Source organism: Nipponia nippon, unplaced genomic scaffold (assembly GCF_047370975.1).
Source record: "Nipponia nippon isolate SJK-2023a ecotype South Korea unplaced genomic scaffold, ASM4737097v1 scaffold_4, whole genome shotgun sequence".
Classification (NCBI taxonomy): domain Eukaryota; kingdom Metazoa; phylum Chordata; class Aves; order Pelecaniformes; family Threskiornithidae; genus Nipponia; species Nipponia nippon.
In genome coordinates, this window is record NW_028262358.1 from 96,426,835 (window position 1) to 96,444,866 (window position 18,032).

At 37.2% G+C, this 18,032-nt stretch overlaps 1 protein-coding gene across 1 annotated transcript in view; it reads left to right on the forward strand.

Annotated features, from left to right (window-relative positions):
- EYS (EGF-like photoreceptor maintenance factor) overlaps positions 1 to 18,032 on the forward strand; it is a 923,675-nt gene that overhangs the window by 10,996 nt on the left and 894,647 nt on the right. Inside the window, exons 2-3 of the mRNA XM_087776394.1 lie at positions 8,071 to 8,897; positions 11,068 to 11,181. Coding sequence (XP_087632520.1) covers positions 8,071 to 8,897; positions 11,068 to 11,181 — 941 coding nt within the window. The remainder of the gene's footprint in view (positions 1 to 8,070; positions 8,898 to 11,067; positions 11,182 to 18,032) is intronic.

Here is an 18,032-nt window from a genome sequence, read left to right on the forward strand (position 1 = left end):
TTGAAGCTTCCTGTCCACTGTTGTGAACCTTGTGTTGTCAAGTACAGCAGTGTTAAAGGACAAAACACTTATAGAACCACTGCTGCCGTCTCTCTTTTAATACAGCTGTAGTGCAATTAACTAAATATGACTTCTATAAGCTAGTATGTAGATTAAGGAATCTTGGAAAGGAATTTTATCACAAGAACACAGTGTGTTCCTTAGCAATTTCCATTGTCAATATTTCTACCAAGGCACCATAAGCATCACCAGTGATTGCAGCAAACCTGTGAAATTCAGCACGGTGAAGTCAGTGGGACTAGAAAGAATGGCCTTCTCAGTAGCTTGGGAAATTATCTTCAGGTTTGGCTGAGATATAAACCTCCGAATATGTTCTTTTCTTCTCTAGTTTGTACTGTGACCACAGTTTTCACCAAATGTGAATACGATCCACTGTGCCACTGCATCAGTAGCACAACAGCATGTAGATCCTGGGTCAATGCACATTCTTCAGAGAATGTAGGAAAAAGTGCTACATCAAGCATATTGACAGAAACAAGCATATTGATATATCCTCTGTCAACAGAAGCAGATCTACTTTCTACAGGCACGCTCTGCATAGACCATCTATTCAAGCAAGCTCCTCCAAAGGTTTTAAGTTAAGAAATAAAGCCATGTTTTATTCAAACAGCATGTTTGATTATAAGCTTTTTAACAGAGAAAATCAAGGAAGGTGGAACATACACAGAAAGGGTTTATTAAGAGCTCTTACCTATTGCACTGTACAGATCACTGAATTCCAGTCATCTCAATGACTTTCTGATTTGTCTCAAACTCTGTGTTTTTCAGTTCTTAGAAAGTATTGTCATCATTTTGGAGGCCTGTGACTACTCGTTAAGAGTTGCAAGCACCCAGCTCCCTACTGTGCCTGCCTCACCAGTCTCTTGAACCTTCTCTCCCAAACATGAAACTTTCCTTCATCCTTCTATCATGTCCTTCTGTCACCAATGAGAAGATAAACTAGATTCACAGGAATCTACTTTTCAACTCTCCTCCCAAAGAAGTGCTAACACTGAACAGAAAATAACTCAAGTTTCACTGGTCATTAAGAATGAACGTAGTAGGGCACTCAACTGGGAGGAAGGACTAATGTGTTTTGATTCTTCTACAGATGGTTCTTGCATTTAAATTATATAAAATGCATTACTTTCTTGTTATTTTGCAGCAAGTATACCTTAACAGACAAAGACACAATCCCAAATTTTGTAGAGTGATTTTGTAATATTTTTTTTATGAAGAATCAACGGAGAACTCTGATAAGTCTCTTGAGGCTTGACTTTGCTTCACAGGAGTCATATTGACTCTTCTCCAATGTTTCATACCAGGGTAGTTTTAAGTAAGAGGTTATACACAAAAATAAGTTCATCTATTTAATTCTTGAGCTCCCTTACAACTGGGTATTTCATGGGGCCTGGTTCACTGTTGCTGTTGACTCTGTTTATTTTTTTTTAAACTTCTTCTATCAACACTTCAAACCCTAACAAATCCTTTGTACCAGCCTCATCAAACTCTTTCATAGTGAATACAAAGACATATAATTTATTTTTTCTGAGTATCTCCTTGAATGTTCCTTTTGTACCTAGAATGTCTGTTGGTCATGGAGACTCTCTGTTAGGCTTTCTATTATTGCTGTTTTTCTAGAGATTTGTTGTTCGTTTTGATACTGGTACTTGTTCTTCGAATTCTTTTCTTCCCTCTAGTGTTTTTGTATGAATCTATGTTTTCACATTTAATCTACAAAGGTCTGTGATGTTTTTATTTCATTTATTTATAGGCAATTGCAGATTCTAAGGTCTGCTTCTTGCTTTCCTTCCCGTACCCTCTGGTTTAGCCATGCCAGTTACCTTTTATCTATTTTCAAGCCCTGATTAGTGATACACATTTTTTGTCTGTCTCCAATACAGTATCCTTAGGTAATCTCTGCTTTTTCTATGAGCATTTAATACCATTGCCCTTTTTTAAGCCTCCTCCTAAGAAATTAATTGCTTTAGTAGTTTCTCTTTTAGAAATTGAGGACAATTGTGGACTCTTTTTTTTACTTTTGTTCCTTCTGCAGGCATTTTGATTCTACATACATGATGGCCACTGTTAGAGAGACACTCTTCAATTCTGAATCAGGACATATAAAATAACTAGAATCATGACAAAGGTTGCTTTGCCTTTTGTGTTTTCTAACCTACTGCTCCATCAAACCATCGCTGATCCTACATAAAAAATTAATCTTTAATCTTTAATTATGCTGTGTTGAGCTATTTGTCCAATGTACATGGTAGCTGTAATCTCCCATTACTGTTTAGTTTCCTGTACTTACAGCCTCTCTGACCTCAGCAGGTCACAGCTGTGGTCACAGCCATGGTCAGGGGCTTCATCATGATCTTAGAAAGAGAACTACAATAAAGACGACAGGCAGAAAGAATGTCTTTTTTTTTTTTTTTAATTTAGGCGAAACCATGGCATTTGAAATAAGACATACTTTTTCTAGCATCTGCTTTGCTTCTGTGACTCCTCGGACTGCCTTTTTGGCAGGTTTCTAGTCCTTACATTGGTAGGTGTGCATGTTGACTACACAAAGCTGTAAATGAAGAAGTAAATGAGAGCTGTGTCGTGTGTAACAGGCACACAGGACTGGATTTGAGTAGCAGTGGGATCAGGCCATAAACCGTCTTGTCCTCATCATGGATGGTTCCTGAGGGTTCTGGACCAGCATAAAGAGTGGTGGGGAAACCCACCTGCACCAAACTGTCATCAAACCAGAGGAGCTCATGGCCCTGCTCAGGCATATGTACAAGAGGCACCGGTAACTGCTAGGGGCTGGAGACATGTTGGGGGAGGTACACCATTCCACAAGGGTATGCACATCCTCAGAGACTGCGGCCATGGACAACCCACACCAGGGCTGGGACATTAAGGAACTGAGCATAAAGAATCCATTAAGCACAGGGCAGCAGAAAAAATTGTGTTACATGCAACATCCCAACCTCCTACAACCACTCTGGAGGAACTGAGACAGACTCCAAACAGACATTTGGGCGTTCGGGTAATAGGTGTTTATGTATGTGTTTGATCATGTGTGATTCTTTTTCTCAATATCAGATGCACTGAACAGAATTTTATGTTGTCTGGTGTGCTGGTTTTGGCTGGGGTAGAGTTAATTTTCTTCACAGTAGCTAGTATGAGGCTGTGTTTTGGATTTGTGCTGAAAACAGAGTTGATGATAATACAGACATGTTTTAGCTGTTGCTGAGCAGTGCTTACACAGAGTCAAGGCCTTTTCTGCTTCTCACTCTGCCTCGCCAGCACGTAGGCTGAGGGTGCACAAGAAGTTGGGAGGGGACATAGCTGGGACAGCTGACCCCAACTGTCCCTTTATATACCAAAGGGATATCCCATATCATACGATGTCATGCTCAGCAATAAAAAGCTGGGGGAAGAAGAAGGAAGGGGGACATTCAGAGTTATAGTGTTTGTCTTCATTATGCATGATGGAGCCCTGCTTTCCTGGACATGGCTGAACACCTGCCTGCCGATTGGATGTATTGAATGAATTCCTTATTTTGCTTTGCTTGTGTGTGTGGCTTTTGCTTTACCTGTTAAACTGTCTTTATCTCAGCCCATGAGTTTTGTCACTTTTACCCTTCTGATTCTTTCCCCCATTCCACCAGGGGGGTATCAGTGGGCAGCTGTGTGGGGCTTAGTTGTCAGCCAGGGTTAAACCATGACAGGTAGCAATACATTAAGAGTCAAGTAAAATTCTTTGACTCAATAGCGGTATGCCTACACTGATGTATGGATTGGTGAATAAAAGACTAGCCATCAGAAAGCCCTGATAACTTCAGCGCTGGCTGAATCACCACTCCTTCTGTCCATAGATATAGTATAACTATAAGGTAGAAACAAGGATTCTGTAATTTGAGGTGCAGGTAGATTCACTGTCTAGCATGTTCTAGAAATATTCTAGAAAATCATATTAGCAAATTAATAATTCAGCAAACACTGTATGTTTTGAATCATGTATAGTAAATAAGGAAAGGATCATCTGCACAGAATGATTGGCATAAATAATGCATCATTTCCTAAGAATTATTAATTTTGTGATGAAAAATGTAGGGGTACAAAGGACAACTTGGTATGTCATCAAGACAATTAGTGCATATTGTAAAACACACAGAGGGTGGAAGTCAAATTGTGCAGGCACTATAATCTGCATGTTCCTATATTATGTGTACATATTAAGTAATGCTTAAATTTGATGTTTTTAAATATGCATCAGAAATAAAGTGAGTGTGATACCACAGTCCCAGGCAGCAGCAAACATGGGCTGTCCTGCAAGGGAAGGGTGCTGGGAGGGGGGAGTGACAGTGACATCAGTGACAAGGGGCGTCGTCCCACAGCATCTATGCGAGAAGTGCAGAGCGGGTCTGGGGATGGCACCCAAAGCTAACCAACAGTTCAGTGGTTCCCAGGCAGGTCCACAGTGAGAAGCCAGGTCCTGAGATCAAGCCAGGAAGTCAATTATTTGGGTCAGGGTCGAGGCTCAGGTAAGGAAGGTATAAGGTCAGCTACCAGGCCACTTCCAGCATAGCCCAGATGAGGACAAGGGCGAGAGCCTGAGCTTAAATGAAGCTCCTGAGTGAGGTGAGGGACCCCCAGCAAACACCCCCACAGCTCCCTCTCAGTTCTTTTCACAGCAGTTTGATCCAAGGCCACAGCCTCACCCAAACAGAGCTGACCTCAAGCACAGGACAGCAGTCCACAAAGTGTGCGTGTGGCATGTGGGGAGGTGGCAAAAGGAGGCTCATGCCTGGCCACCACATGGTGTTCCTAAACATTTTCTGGTTTATTCGCTTCTTTGATAAACTCTTTTTTTCTGAGAGGTTGTTAGAGTTAGATATCTTCTGTGGGTATTTCTCCAATCCTGCTTAAAATATACTTTATTTTTGTTATTAGTATTTAATAACTCTTATTAATAGAAAAAAAATCTTTAAGATGCTGGACTGGAATGCAAATAACACAGGATTTATTTTTGCTTTTACATTACTTTCCTGGGGTTCTGCATAAACCTTTCTGCTTTACTTCTCCTTTAGTACAAAATAGAGCACTGTACTGCTTTTCACCCAGTCTTATGTTACCTTAAGAGTTAGATTTTTTTCAAGTATCTTACTGTTTGTCCATACAAGTCCCACTCTTGGACTTTTCTTAGTCTTCATCAATCAGACGGAAGCATCTGGGATTATAGATAGGAAGATTTCCTCCTTGCCTAAAGTTGACCTAGTATATAACAGGCATCATAACCACTTTCAAATTTCATCTCATGACATCTTTTTGTCTCATGACATGGCATGAGCATTTTGCAGATATTTAATTTCTTGGCTGATTTTCTAAGTCATGTATGTTCATATTGTAACCGTATTTCATGCATAGCTCTTTATTTTTCATACTCTTCACTATATAACTTTTTTTCCCTCTTGATTTTATTGCTAAAAAAGCAATCTTTGTTCTCTCTTGATATTTCTTTTCCATCTTCCCCTGTTTTTTCCACTGCTTTTACAAGGTTTATTTGTTTACTTAACATTATTAATTCTAGTATTCCCATAATAATCTTTCAGTTACATAAAGACTAATAATAATTTTTGTGAAGACAGTGTCAACTGTTATAATACTACTGATTACTTATTTTAAAATAGTTCAGAAGTTTTATCCTATACAAATATTGTGAGGAAGCACATTTTCTTTATTAGTAAAAATGAAGCTTGTATACGATACCAGAACTATGCATAATTACATGAATGAAGGACAAAATATATTATAACTGGGCAAGAATTCTTCTCCATTAGACATGCGGTAGCTTTCTTTTTGAAGTGTCTAAAAAGAAAAATAACCTTTTATAAACATCTATTTTAGTAACCCCTGAGAAAATCTCATTATGAAAAAGGTATGTAAAGATGGGTTGCTGAATGTAGGATTTCTAAATATACAGTAATATAGAGCATAGACTTTTACACCTGATAATAGTGACAGATGTAACAGCAACTATAATGAATATAATAGTTCAACACTGCTACCTTAAAAGAAAAAACGTTAAATGATCCAAACTATACATTTGATAACACATTATCTAATGGTATCATTGAACATCATGAGATTCTGAAGAGAATGGAATGGTCCCAAAATAGAAAGACCATGAGTATTTTTTAACAAGGGTAGTAGTTTTCTTTTAGATCCATGTCCTTTCTTTTTTTCCATGGGGATTAGCTCCCAGGGGTGGAAATACAGAGACAGAGATAAGAATGAGATATTAGCATACTTGCCTGGCTGTGGAGCTAAGTGGTTACAGTACTTCAGCTGTTTGGAGGCAGAATTGGGATTCAGCAATTAAATTAAAACAAAAACTATTCTGGGAGAAGGGTCAAAATCTATCTGAGTTTAATATTCTAAGCCTCAAGTCTGCTATTATTACTACTAGTTAGTCACAGTCCACACCTTTCTGGTATCTTCAAAGGCTTAAACAGTGTTGGTTACTCTCTTGAACAAACGTCATTGCGACAGGTTCATATGCACAGCAATTTACTAACAGGACATAGCTAAATTTTAGATGTTTTCATCCCAATTTAGGTGCCAATAAGAGAGACTGAGTACCACCCTTTGATATTATCCTATACTTTTCAACAGCTTGCTGAGTCATGTAATATTCTCCAGCTTAAGGTTTCCACAAACAGTATCTTTCCTGTCCTACTTTGATCTTTCAGCATCGTCCAAAGTGTGCTCCAAAAAACTTCTGAAGTACATGGGGGAAGAGGAGGACATTTAATGAAATGATGTAATTAAAGCCATACCATAATCCATGTGCACTGTAGAGATGGACCAGGTGTATGTAGGTGTAGAAATATACACACCCACATGTCATTCCACGTGCTGTATAAAAATAAAAAGTGTAAACAAATTTCAAAATATAAATGCTATTGTTTATTTTTAATAAATGGCTACCCTTGTAAGATACAGTTTATTCTTTGCAATAATTTTCTCATTCGTAAATGTCAGTTTAGAGGCCACTATCTTAAAGTGTAAAAGATAAATATTCTGTGAAAAAAAAGGTATTATAGAACTAAAAGGGAGAAAACCCATTATATTTAAGGCAAATTAAACTGTTACTAACTCAAAGCTATTGACAATTTCTAAGGTATTAAGCATCATATTGAGTTTTCATAATTTTCAGTATGACTCCAAGAATAAGCTCCATAATCTTATTTTGGTTTTATTTCTGTTCTGTAATCATTCATCTCCATGCAAGAAAAATTACCAGACATACTGAAGGTCCAGAAAAAGCTTTTCTATAAATTAAATAGTCCTGGAGGTCTCTGTAGTCTGCTGGCTTTGAGTGTGATACATCAGAAACCCCAAGCATATGATTAAAGACCTTTGGTTTTCAGATATATACTTTGAAAACTAAGGATTTAATTAGGTGTTTTGCTTAGTGTATGTGAACATAAAAGACCTGAGGATGAACTTGTATATTTTCTTCATTGAAGACGTAATTCACATGCCTTCATTTTCAGAATATCTACTTTTATGACAAAGTAATGATAAATAATTATCAGGAAAACATCTATGGTTAAAGCTCATGAGTAGAGCTTCGATGTTCTGGTTTACGTCTTAGTTTTGCTACAGATGTCCTATCTTAAGTTGTTTATCATTAGTTTTTGTCAACAGAGTAAGGGAACATGGAAAGTATGCCTTTAAGCTCTGTATCTTCCATACACAAGTTCAATGAAACATACTAAATGAAAATCAAATCTTTAGCAGGAATATAAACAGGAAAAATCTGACTTTAGCTACAGTGGTGTAGTTCTGATCAGTTAATTGGGCTTATTCCAGTTTCACATCAGTATAATTAGATGTAGACCTTGTTTTGTTGTATATTTTCTATTTTTGTAATAAGGCTTTGATATTCAACTGTATTTGGAGTGGAAAAACAAAATATTTTTCTCTGTTTGAATACCTAGGCTGCCATGGAAAATACAGATGAACCTTAAGGAACAAGTGTTCTGAAGCTGTCCTCAGTAATGAAGCAAGTGTGAAAGACAACTCCCACTTGCCAGGTGAAACAATGACTACAAAATCAGCAGTTCGCATGTTAGTGTGGTTTCTTCAATTATGCATTGTAAATGGGCAAGTAATATGTGAGAGGCAAATGACTGCTGAATGGCGAGTGGAACCAAAACCTATTGTAATAAAATGGACACCAAGGGAAAACGTCTGCTCAGACTTTTACACTGAATGTTGGAATACGAATAAAAGCATTACTGAGGAAACCTCAGAAGAACAAAATCTCAGTATCCCTCAGATATGCCCCTTACAACTCCAATTAGGTGATAGTCTCTTCATCTCCTCTGAGCCATCCTTTCAGTCCTATGGAATGAATTTGGTAAATGTCTCCAAGGAAGAATTTATTAACTGCCCTAAAGCTGGTTTTCTTCAAGAGCAGTTGATTTTTGTTTGCCAGATAAGAGGACTGCACCAAGTTGACCCTAACTGGCTTGGTGTTGGAACTCATTACTTTGCAGAGCTTCATAAGAGAGGCCCGCTGTTGTGCAACATGGGCCTTCGTGTGAACATAACCGTGAAGCAGCAGTTTTGCCAACAGTCTCCAAATGCACCATTATGCTCTGGGCATGGAAAATGTCTAAGCCATGTTTGGGAAAAAGCATATAATTGCCATTGTTTCTCATGGTATTCTGGAAGATTCTGCCAGGAGTTTGATATGTGCTCCACTGAACCTTGCCACAACAATGCCTCCTGCACTAAGAAATCAGAACTTTCTGGAGATTCTTATAAATGCACGTGTCCTCCAAAATTTTCAGGTATTTCTTTTCCCCTATAAGAATAAATGTTACATAGATAACATTTTCCTTAATGGATAATAGAACAGCGAGAACATCATTAGCAAGGTTTTTGTATAATTTGACTGTTCATTGCCACTACCACACCTGCACTGAGTCTCTTTTACATGTAGTCACTTATAGGAGACTGCAGTCATTTGAAGACAGTTTGTACTTGCTTACATTCATGTGTGCATTGTGGGGAAAAACTGAATAAGTTCTTATCATGCTTCTTTCCTACTTAAGCACAAGACATAGGTAAGTACTTGTGAAATTACAGAAGTAACTGATTTTTTTGTTTGTTTATTCAGCAGTTCAAGTTCTTACACCAAATAACATAAATCATTTGAAGTAAGCTCCCCCAAAAATAGTTAGTTAATCTAGTCAGTTAACCAAGCTGCTGAAAAACAACAAATGGTTTTGTTGAAATGAACATTTCATTCAACCTGCCACAAAATCTCCCTTTTCAGTTTAAAGACCTTTTAAATTACATTAGAGAAATTTTTAAAATCAAAATTTGTTTTTAATTGAAAAGTTAAACATTTAATTAGAAGAGCAAGCAAAACAAAATACTTACTCTTTTCTTCCAGATTGTTTTGCACTGTCAAGTTCCTTTCAAAAGGAGTTTGCTAAACCTACTGTTATCACCAAATTAAATATTTCACAAATGAAAAAAAATCACCTAATTTTATCTAGTAAATATTGCAGTACTTACTCAAAACACATTAGAGAAACTGAATCTGGGTTTGGGATCAGACTACCAGAGAGTACAACATGATTAGATACATTCTTACCTAACCATTATCATCTCCATTTCATGGAGGAAGAAAAGGGGATGAAAGAAGTAATGGGTTTCTGCATTCAGACCAATGGAGTTCAGGAATCCTTTGGAAAGTACCAGAAATATTCATTCACATCACAAAAAGGATTGTTGTAGCTCTTTCTGTACTTGTGGAGCAGAATTCTAGCAATGTTCCTTTGATGGACTGCACTTCTCTGCTCTTGCAATAGCTATGCTATGCTATGAAACACTGCTGATGAGTCAAGAACAAGTGAGGTTCATAGAACACAGAAATTAAAGATATGTTCCATAAAATTTGCAGTAATTTATTTTTAATTGCTTTTCAAACTGCATAATAATTTGGTTACTAATGTATTTGCAAATAGAAGATTATGCAGGTATGAATAAGTCAATGTTATAAGAAAAATATTTTTACAATTATTCAAAGTTTAGTAAAACAGTGGAAAGCATTGATGGTATGCAGTATGTTTTCTATTTCTTTTATGATTTCTGGGAGCTGTGTTAAATGCTTTGAAAATAATAATATCAAAAATTGTCTGGTACTATTTTAATTCAAATTAATGGAGAGATTCACAAGCAGTTATGTTAAAAACAATCATCATGCTTAATGTTATCAACAAGCAATTCTTAAAATATTCTGTTAACCTATATTTGACAGTGTTGGCTAATGCCATAGTTTTGTACTGGCAATACTGGTCCAGTGAATAAGCTGTATGTAAACAAGAAGAACTAGGAGATGAAACCATCATATATTATGGATGTGGCTGCACAAGAGTAAGGGAGGAAATAAGTGCCTCCCATAATATAAAGTCTATTAGAAATTTGAAAAGTTGCTGAAGTGTGAATAGTGTCATAGCAAGAATTCAGATGGCAAGCATAATTATATGGTATTTAGACCCATATGCTGTAATAGCATAAACAACCTGTAATTGGAATTGTAACTTCCAGAAAGCTGCATATTAAGAAAAAATCAATTGAATTGGACTCCACATGAGAACATCTTTTGTTCACAATGCCGGAAGAAAATGTGAGCTAGATTTGTGTCAAAAAGAAAAAAATACTACAGCGCTAATGCCATTTTTGCATTTTAAGCTATATGTGAATTTGTAACTATATGGCAGATGAGGCTGAGCACAGTAGCTCATATAACAGCAGCTGAATATCTTTCTGCCTTGCTTTAGAACTTCAGTAATTTTGGTGAAAACTAGAAATCAAATTAGCACAAATACTTATCTATCCATCCACCTATCTATTAAATATAATGTTTTATTTTATATATAAATTTGACATTTCAGGAGAAAATATAAATATTTACTAAAGTTCAATGTTCCTATTATCCCTTTTAAATAGGTAAAAATTGTACAGAAATAGTTGGGCAGTGCCAGCCCCATACATGTTTCAATGGTTATTGCAGCAATGTTACTCCAAACACTTTTATTTGTGAATGTGACAAGGGCTTTACAGGTAAGAAACACCTTTGTTTCCTCTCTTATAATAACAGTTTCCTGTGTTATAATAATGGTGTGAACTTTTGCTTTACTGAAACAGTTATTTTAGATGATTGTTGCACAGTTTGCAATTTCCTCAGATTTTTTTTAATAGGTTTTGTAAAATAAAGAAATCAGACTTCCATGTGACTGTTCTAAAATACTCGTGTACTAAAGTAAAACCATAAAAATGACAGAGGCTTTTCATGATTGGATCCCATCCATAAGTACCTTTCTCCTATTGGCAGTATGACAAAGGAAGACTCATAATCACTAACTGACGGGTTCTCAAATACAGAGTTCGCAAAAATAGGATCAGAAGCTCTTGCTGGATGATTTAGAATGATCATGACACCTGTATTCATAATTTCAGCATCCTCTTAATAGATGTGCTAGAAAAATAAGATGGAAATAATTTAAAGAGTCAATAATCTCATCATTTAGTGGTGTGTTGATTAAAAAAAACAACTCAGAAGCTAATCGGTTTACTTGTGATATATTGGACATATAAGACGCTTTCATGAGAAAAGCTTGAATCAGAAAATGTATCTAAAGCCATCCTATTGTCAACACTTTTTCTTGGGGGTCAGGGTAGCAGCCAAACTTAAAACACTATTTATTCTTGTACTTCACAGCAGAGATTTACTGTGTTGGTATAAGAGAAGTAGCAATACTCAGAAGAACATTCTTTAAGAATGAGCTAAGTATAAAGCTAACACTTGAATATCCAAGGACAGTAAAACTTTTAAAAATGTCTCTTTCTTGGAAGCATCAGTTATCCCTGGCAATCACAGAATATAAATAAATCATTACATTGAGATACAGAGTTAAAAGAAAAACAAAACAAAGGAAAAAAAAAAAAGCATAAGGGAGTAAGAGGGATCAAGAGGCAATCTTTATTTTCATAGTGAAAGACTGAACATTCTTGTTGACATTTAGTTAAGTCTGTGTAGAACTATATTTTTAAAACTGGGATAGACATGCCTAATTCTAAATTCCTAGTAAATCTGTTTTATATTACTCTTCTTTTCCTCCCTTTCCTTCACTGTAGAGGGCATCATGGTCAGTGTCATTCTGAGAAAACTAAAAAAACCTTTTTTTTTTTCAAAGGAGGAAAGTCCATCAGTAAAGTTTTCTAGAACTAGCTTTTCCTCCATGCATGTTCTGTTTTTTTTAAGAACACTTATGTTTGTCCCTTTCACCCAAATTGCGCTGGCACATTGCTTACGAAATTTTCCCCACAAAAATCTTTTGTATCCTTGCAATTTTGACCTAATGAGGGAGAAGAGGGGAGCAGAGAGGAGGAACAGCCTTCCAGATACAATAAACCCAAACCCATAATGACATGGAAACAGTTCAATACACTCAGCTCTGCTGGATGGCAGCAATCATTGCAATCTACTCTCCAGGTAGCTGGTAAGGATTGCGAAGGAGACAAGGAGACTATGAGTGTGAATTAGCTTCCTTTTTATTCTCCAGTTGGCTAAAAGAAAATTGTGAATCCTTTCTTGTTTCTAAGCATAATAAGTACCAGAGGAGGAGAAGGCAGACTTCCAGAATTTACCTCTTTTTTTTCTGCTCTGATGTGAGTTGCCTATAAGGTCCTGCTGTAACAGAAAAGTATGGAGTACATCAGCATACCTTGCAACAGGACTGATTGACTAACATACAGTATATTTTTTCAATTATTTTCTGACCAAATGTGGTTGTTTTAAGTCTATGTTTCTTCCTGTGATCCTGTGTAAAAGTGTTTGCTAGTACTAAGACAATTTCAAGAACAGTTACCTAAAAAACCCCAACCCATGTGGAAACAGACATTTTTCTGTTGTTATTCCATTGTGTCTGTATTGTGTTCTCAGAGAAGATGAGCTGTCTAGTTATGATTCTTGTGTCCCAAATGCTATTCTACGTGTGTGAAGTTGGCAGCAAATTCAAAACATTCCTCTGTTTTGACATTGAATTTATGCACAGAAAACACAAACAATACCAAGATTGTGCAAATGATGTTTAAGATTTGATAAACTTTGACGTACCTTTTTTCTAAAATGAGGTAAGACACTGGCAGCAACTAGTTCACATGATCTGAATGAAAGTATGAAATATTCTAGTCACTGTAAATTGATGAGATGTAAATAAATTATAATAAAATTATTTTATATTTATAATTGTGATTATTATTTTCAAGCATTTATTCAAAATAAGCAAAGGCTGCTTTGTCCAAGTTGTTGTGTTCACAATGACAGAATGGCCCCATTGGACTAGTAATGTATATGTTCATGTCAGTTATGTATTTTTATTTTTTATTGTTTAGTTCATTCACTGAGCTCTTAAAACTGCTTTCACTCTTTCCTGAAAGAACATTTTTAACATAACTTAATAACAAACATCTAACATTAGGTATGCCATTATTCTTATGATTGAATATTCCAATTCGTACCAGAATTTGCACCCTTAAACTTATTAAGGAATGTTCAGAGAAAGGGGATCTGGATAAAACAAGGACAGGGTGGGTATAGAGAGGAAGGACATATAAAATAGGCTGGTAGTGTATGAGCAATCACTTGTCAGTACACTTCTCTGAGCCCTGCACCAAGTCTATCTTTTCTTATCAAATCCTTTCTTAACTCTCTTTCCATGTAATGTCAGTTTCTCCCTATCTGTGAGTGCTGTAAGGTCTAGATGCCAGAAATTGGAGAGATGAAAGTGACTGAATTTGGGGCCTGCAGTTGGAGTTAGACCACTGGTGATACTGGTCCTAATGTCTGTCATGTCAGCAGCTGGAGTGAATGATGGTCAGCATCAGCAGCTGAAGGGAGACCACAGATCGTAGGAGTGCGTGTCTGCAGTGAGTGAATTTAGTGCCAGCAACTGGCATCAGACCTTGGGTGATAGTGGCTCCCATGTCTGGTGCCAACTGGAGCAGGTGAGAGTCCCAGCATCAGCAAGTGCAGAAGGGACCAAGAGTGATAAGGCCTGTGTGCCTGGGCACGAGCCACTGGGAAGACCAGAATGTTTATATTTTCCCCTAACCTGGTGTGTGTGTGTGTGCATACATGTGTATGCGTGCATGCATGTATGTGCATGTGTCATTCATTAGCAGACTTCAAGCTGGACTATCTGGTGAGCAGGAGGCCTGGGATCTGGGCATCAATATTAGATGAGCTGAGGTCCCATGCTACTATTCAAGGGGTCCACAACTGTGTCTGTCCTTTTGAACTAGAGAGTAAGGGGCTGTGTGTTTTCCCTAGTGAGCTTGAATCCTGATCAGTCAGAGAGAAGGACTGGGATTTGGCTGTTTCTACATATGTTTTATGTGAGTTCTGGTAGTGTTATATGTGGCGGTTTTTAAAGGCAGCGCCCTGTCTATGGGCAATCTATGTAGCTGGCTGTGTTAGCGTCCTCTGTATGTGTGTGTCTCTGGCATACACAGTCCTCTTTGCTTACTGGTTGAGCCTGCAAACAGGAAAGCAACAGCTGCATCCATTGGCCTAGGACAGAGGGACTCCCAGGTCTCTGGGTACACTGGGCTGGGCTCCAGCAGCTAGGAAGGAGGCTCCTCAGGCCCCAGAGTCCACCAGAGGTGGTGCCTTTTATACATCCCCTAAGAGGTTGTCTCAGAAATTCTGATGGGTCTTGTGGTCCTGTTCTGAAGATGCACAAAAAATTACTGTTGACTCATTCACAACCTACAGGAAATAGCAATACCTTAACTACCTCGGTAATGATAACGCTTAGCGTGCTTACCCTAGACAGTGTTTGGTGGATTAAGAGCAGTTGTTTTCCATTTGAATACATTTTGTTGAATCTGGGGGGCTTTTTATTCCTTAGGTGCAAAGATGGGAGGTAAGACAAGTGATTAAAAACCAACTCTGCATAGAGCTCTTGAGATTGTTGGTTTTTTTCACATATTCCTGTAAGGGAGACCTACATTCCCTGCCTTCCCCAAAAGTCCAATTAGCCTCTTTACAGGCCATAATGGGTTTCCTCCTCACTTGTGGGACAGGAGATACTGTAAAAATGAGGTGGTTTTGCTTGGAGCCACTTTGCTAGAGCTTCCATCATCCAGGTGCTTTAGTTTAAAATGGTCTGTTTGCTTCATCAGTGAATTACAGCCAGAGTACTTTGAAAAAGGTCATAATTGTAAAAGGACTTCACTATGTATATATATGGAGGGAAGAATTTATTGTTTGTACAATAAGTGTTTTAATAGCCTAATAGTTCGATTTGTCTAATACTAACACTGATAGCCCAAATTAATACCCAAAGCCTTATTAATAATACCTTTAAAATATTATACAAAAATGCCTTTCTACTATCTATTTTTTTACTTTGGTATTATGCTCAGTTTTCCAGTGCTCCTCTTGGTCCCAAGAGCAATATATTAATCTCCCTCAAGAATAAGGGGCAAGACTTGAAGCAAGTCATCAGAATCCTGAGGTCTTTGTCAGGAGGGGTGTGACATTCATGCTGGAAGTTTCTCCCCTATCAGTCAAGGGTGCATCTCAGCCTATCTCTAAATGTTTTCATATCATTATCTGCTTCCTTCTCCCAGGCTGCCAGCTGCAGCCCAGCAGTGGTCCCCAGCTGCCCCCCACAAAGGGCTATGGTTTGTCAGGCAGTGACTGAGGTGGGGATGGTGTCACCCCCTCCCCAGCAGGGCCATTCCCAAAACTGAAGCTAGAGGAAGGGACGCAGCAATCACTGGACCCAAGCACAGGGATTAAAAGAAACCAGACGAGTCCTGAGCCCTTGCACTGTCAGGTCAGCACACCTGAAGAGGTACTCCTGCTACAGAATTTGTTTTTTAGTGTTTCTCTAGGGGGCAGGGATGATAGTAACAGGAACTTGGGAATGGGGAAGAGAAGAGGGTAATTAGAGATGATGTTTTTCCAGGCTATTTTAGTCTCATTTGTGATTTGTTTTGTTGGGTGTTTTGTTTTGTTTTTAACTGACTGACTATGGTTTAATAAAACAGTTTGTCAAGGATGACAGTTTCCTCAGAGAAAGCTGTAGATTATGGGGATTATGATCCTCAGTCATATAAACATCTTGTGAAATATTCCCTGATCACTGCTCAATGTCACTAGAATGAAGAAAATCTAGTCAAGCTTTTTAGCGATTTTTATGAGTGACACTGAAATGGCCATAGTTCTTGTAGTGTTAAGGAAGAAAATGCATGTTGTGTTTGGGGTTTTAGTGAAGTTATGAAGATTTTTTTAAATTGCATCTCTTCATGTATATTTCATGCTTGTTTCCAAAGTACTGTAAAATCTGTGACAGCATGTCTGGAATAAGAGTTTGCATCTCTCCCATGATGCAAGTATCACAAAAATCTTTGGTTTTTATTATAAAATACTTCCTGTACGAGAATTCCAGCTGATTTTTTTTCTTTGCCTTTTCTATAGCTTATTTTTAACATACTTTTAAAACTATTTAAAGTAGAAATTTCAAAGTTAGAGTTTTAGTCTTCCTCAGCACCCTTTGTTACATTTAACCTCTGTCATAAACTACCATTCAGTAGATACTTTGTTCCACTGTGCTTTCACCATGGTCCACAGGCAGTACTTGTCCTCACTTTCTGTGTATCTAAGTGAAGCAACTTAATGACAGGTGAAACTGATCTGATGATTAAGAGATTCAACTCTTCTCCAGACTACATACCTATTCTATGACATAATATCTGTCAGTCATATAGGACCCAGATGTGAAAACAAAAATTCAAAGCCCATGTCCCTGTTCTCTGATCCAGATACTATACGTGCTTCTTTAGTAATTGTTTTAAATTCAGAGTCAGCGAGTTTACAACATTTTATTCACATCATGTTTGATTAGGGTACATAATTACCATAGAAAACCTATGTTTTCTAGGGGCTTGTGTTTCCAGAGAGTGATTCAGGGAACCAAGGCCCTGAAGAGACTACTGCAGCAATGAAGGAATATTCTAGTTTGAGAGTTAAGGTAAATGCCCTTAAGTTAGGTGATGATATGTGACGACTTTTCATATGTCTTTTTGAGGCTAAAGCAGTTTAGGCAATTGTCACTTCACTGCTAGATAACTCTAGTACAAATAGCTATAATTTACTCGTACAAACATGGTACAGATCAATCTATCTTAGCTAGTAGTAAAGGTATATACATGACAAATACTTGTCAGAACTACCCCAAATGACATGAATTAGTTTGTCTGACCTAGTAGATTTAAGTTTTCTTAAATGTACTCTCCTTGTATGATTTCATTATACACTTCAGTCATGTATTTTTCAGAACTTTCTATGACTTTTGATAATATTCTTGCATCACACATTTTTTTGCCTTTATTAATAGAAAAACATCATTGATTTATAAATAATTTTCATATTCATTGAGTATATCAACTCAACTTTAAGTATACTCAAGCAATATAATGATTGAATATATCTCTGATAGCGCTTTACAATAAACAAGTATAATTACTCTGGGACAACACCAGACGTGTACGCTTCTTGTAGTTTACTGTTAATTACTAAACAGAGTAGTTTCAAATGATGAGCAGCTCACTGATCCTTTTAAAGAAGTTAGCTAACTTGCACTCAAGTTTCCTTATTATTAACGTTATGTCAAGGCAAATTCCACTGACCTTTCCCAAGGTTAAATGTAAATCAAGACCTTGGAGAGTAAATTGTACATTTCACTGACACTCTAATCCAAGACGTCAACTAGTAAGTCTTTAACAAAATGAATTGTAACAAACTATTAAAAATAATGGGGAAGATTACTGACCATGAGATGAATCACAATACTTAGTTTTACAGTAAAAAGTGGAAATTGCCCTATCATAAGACAAGTAAG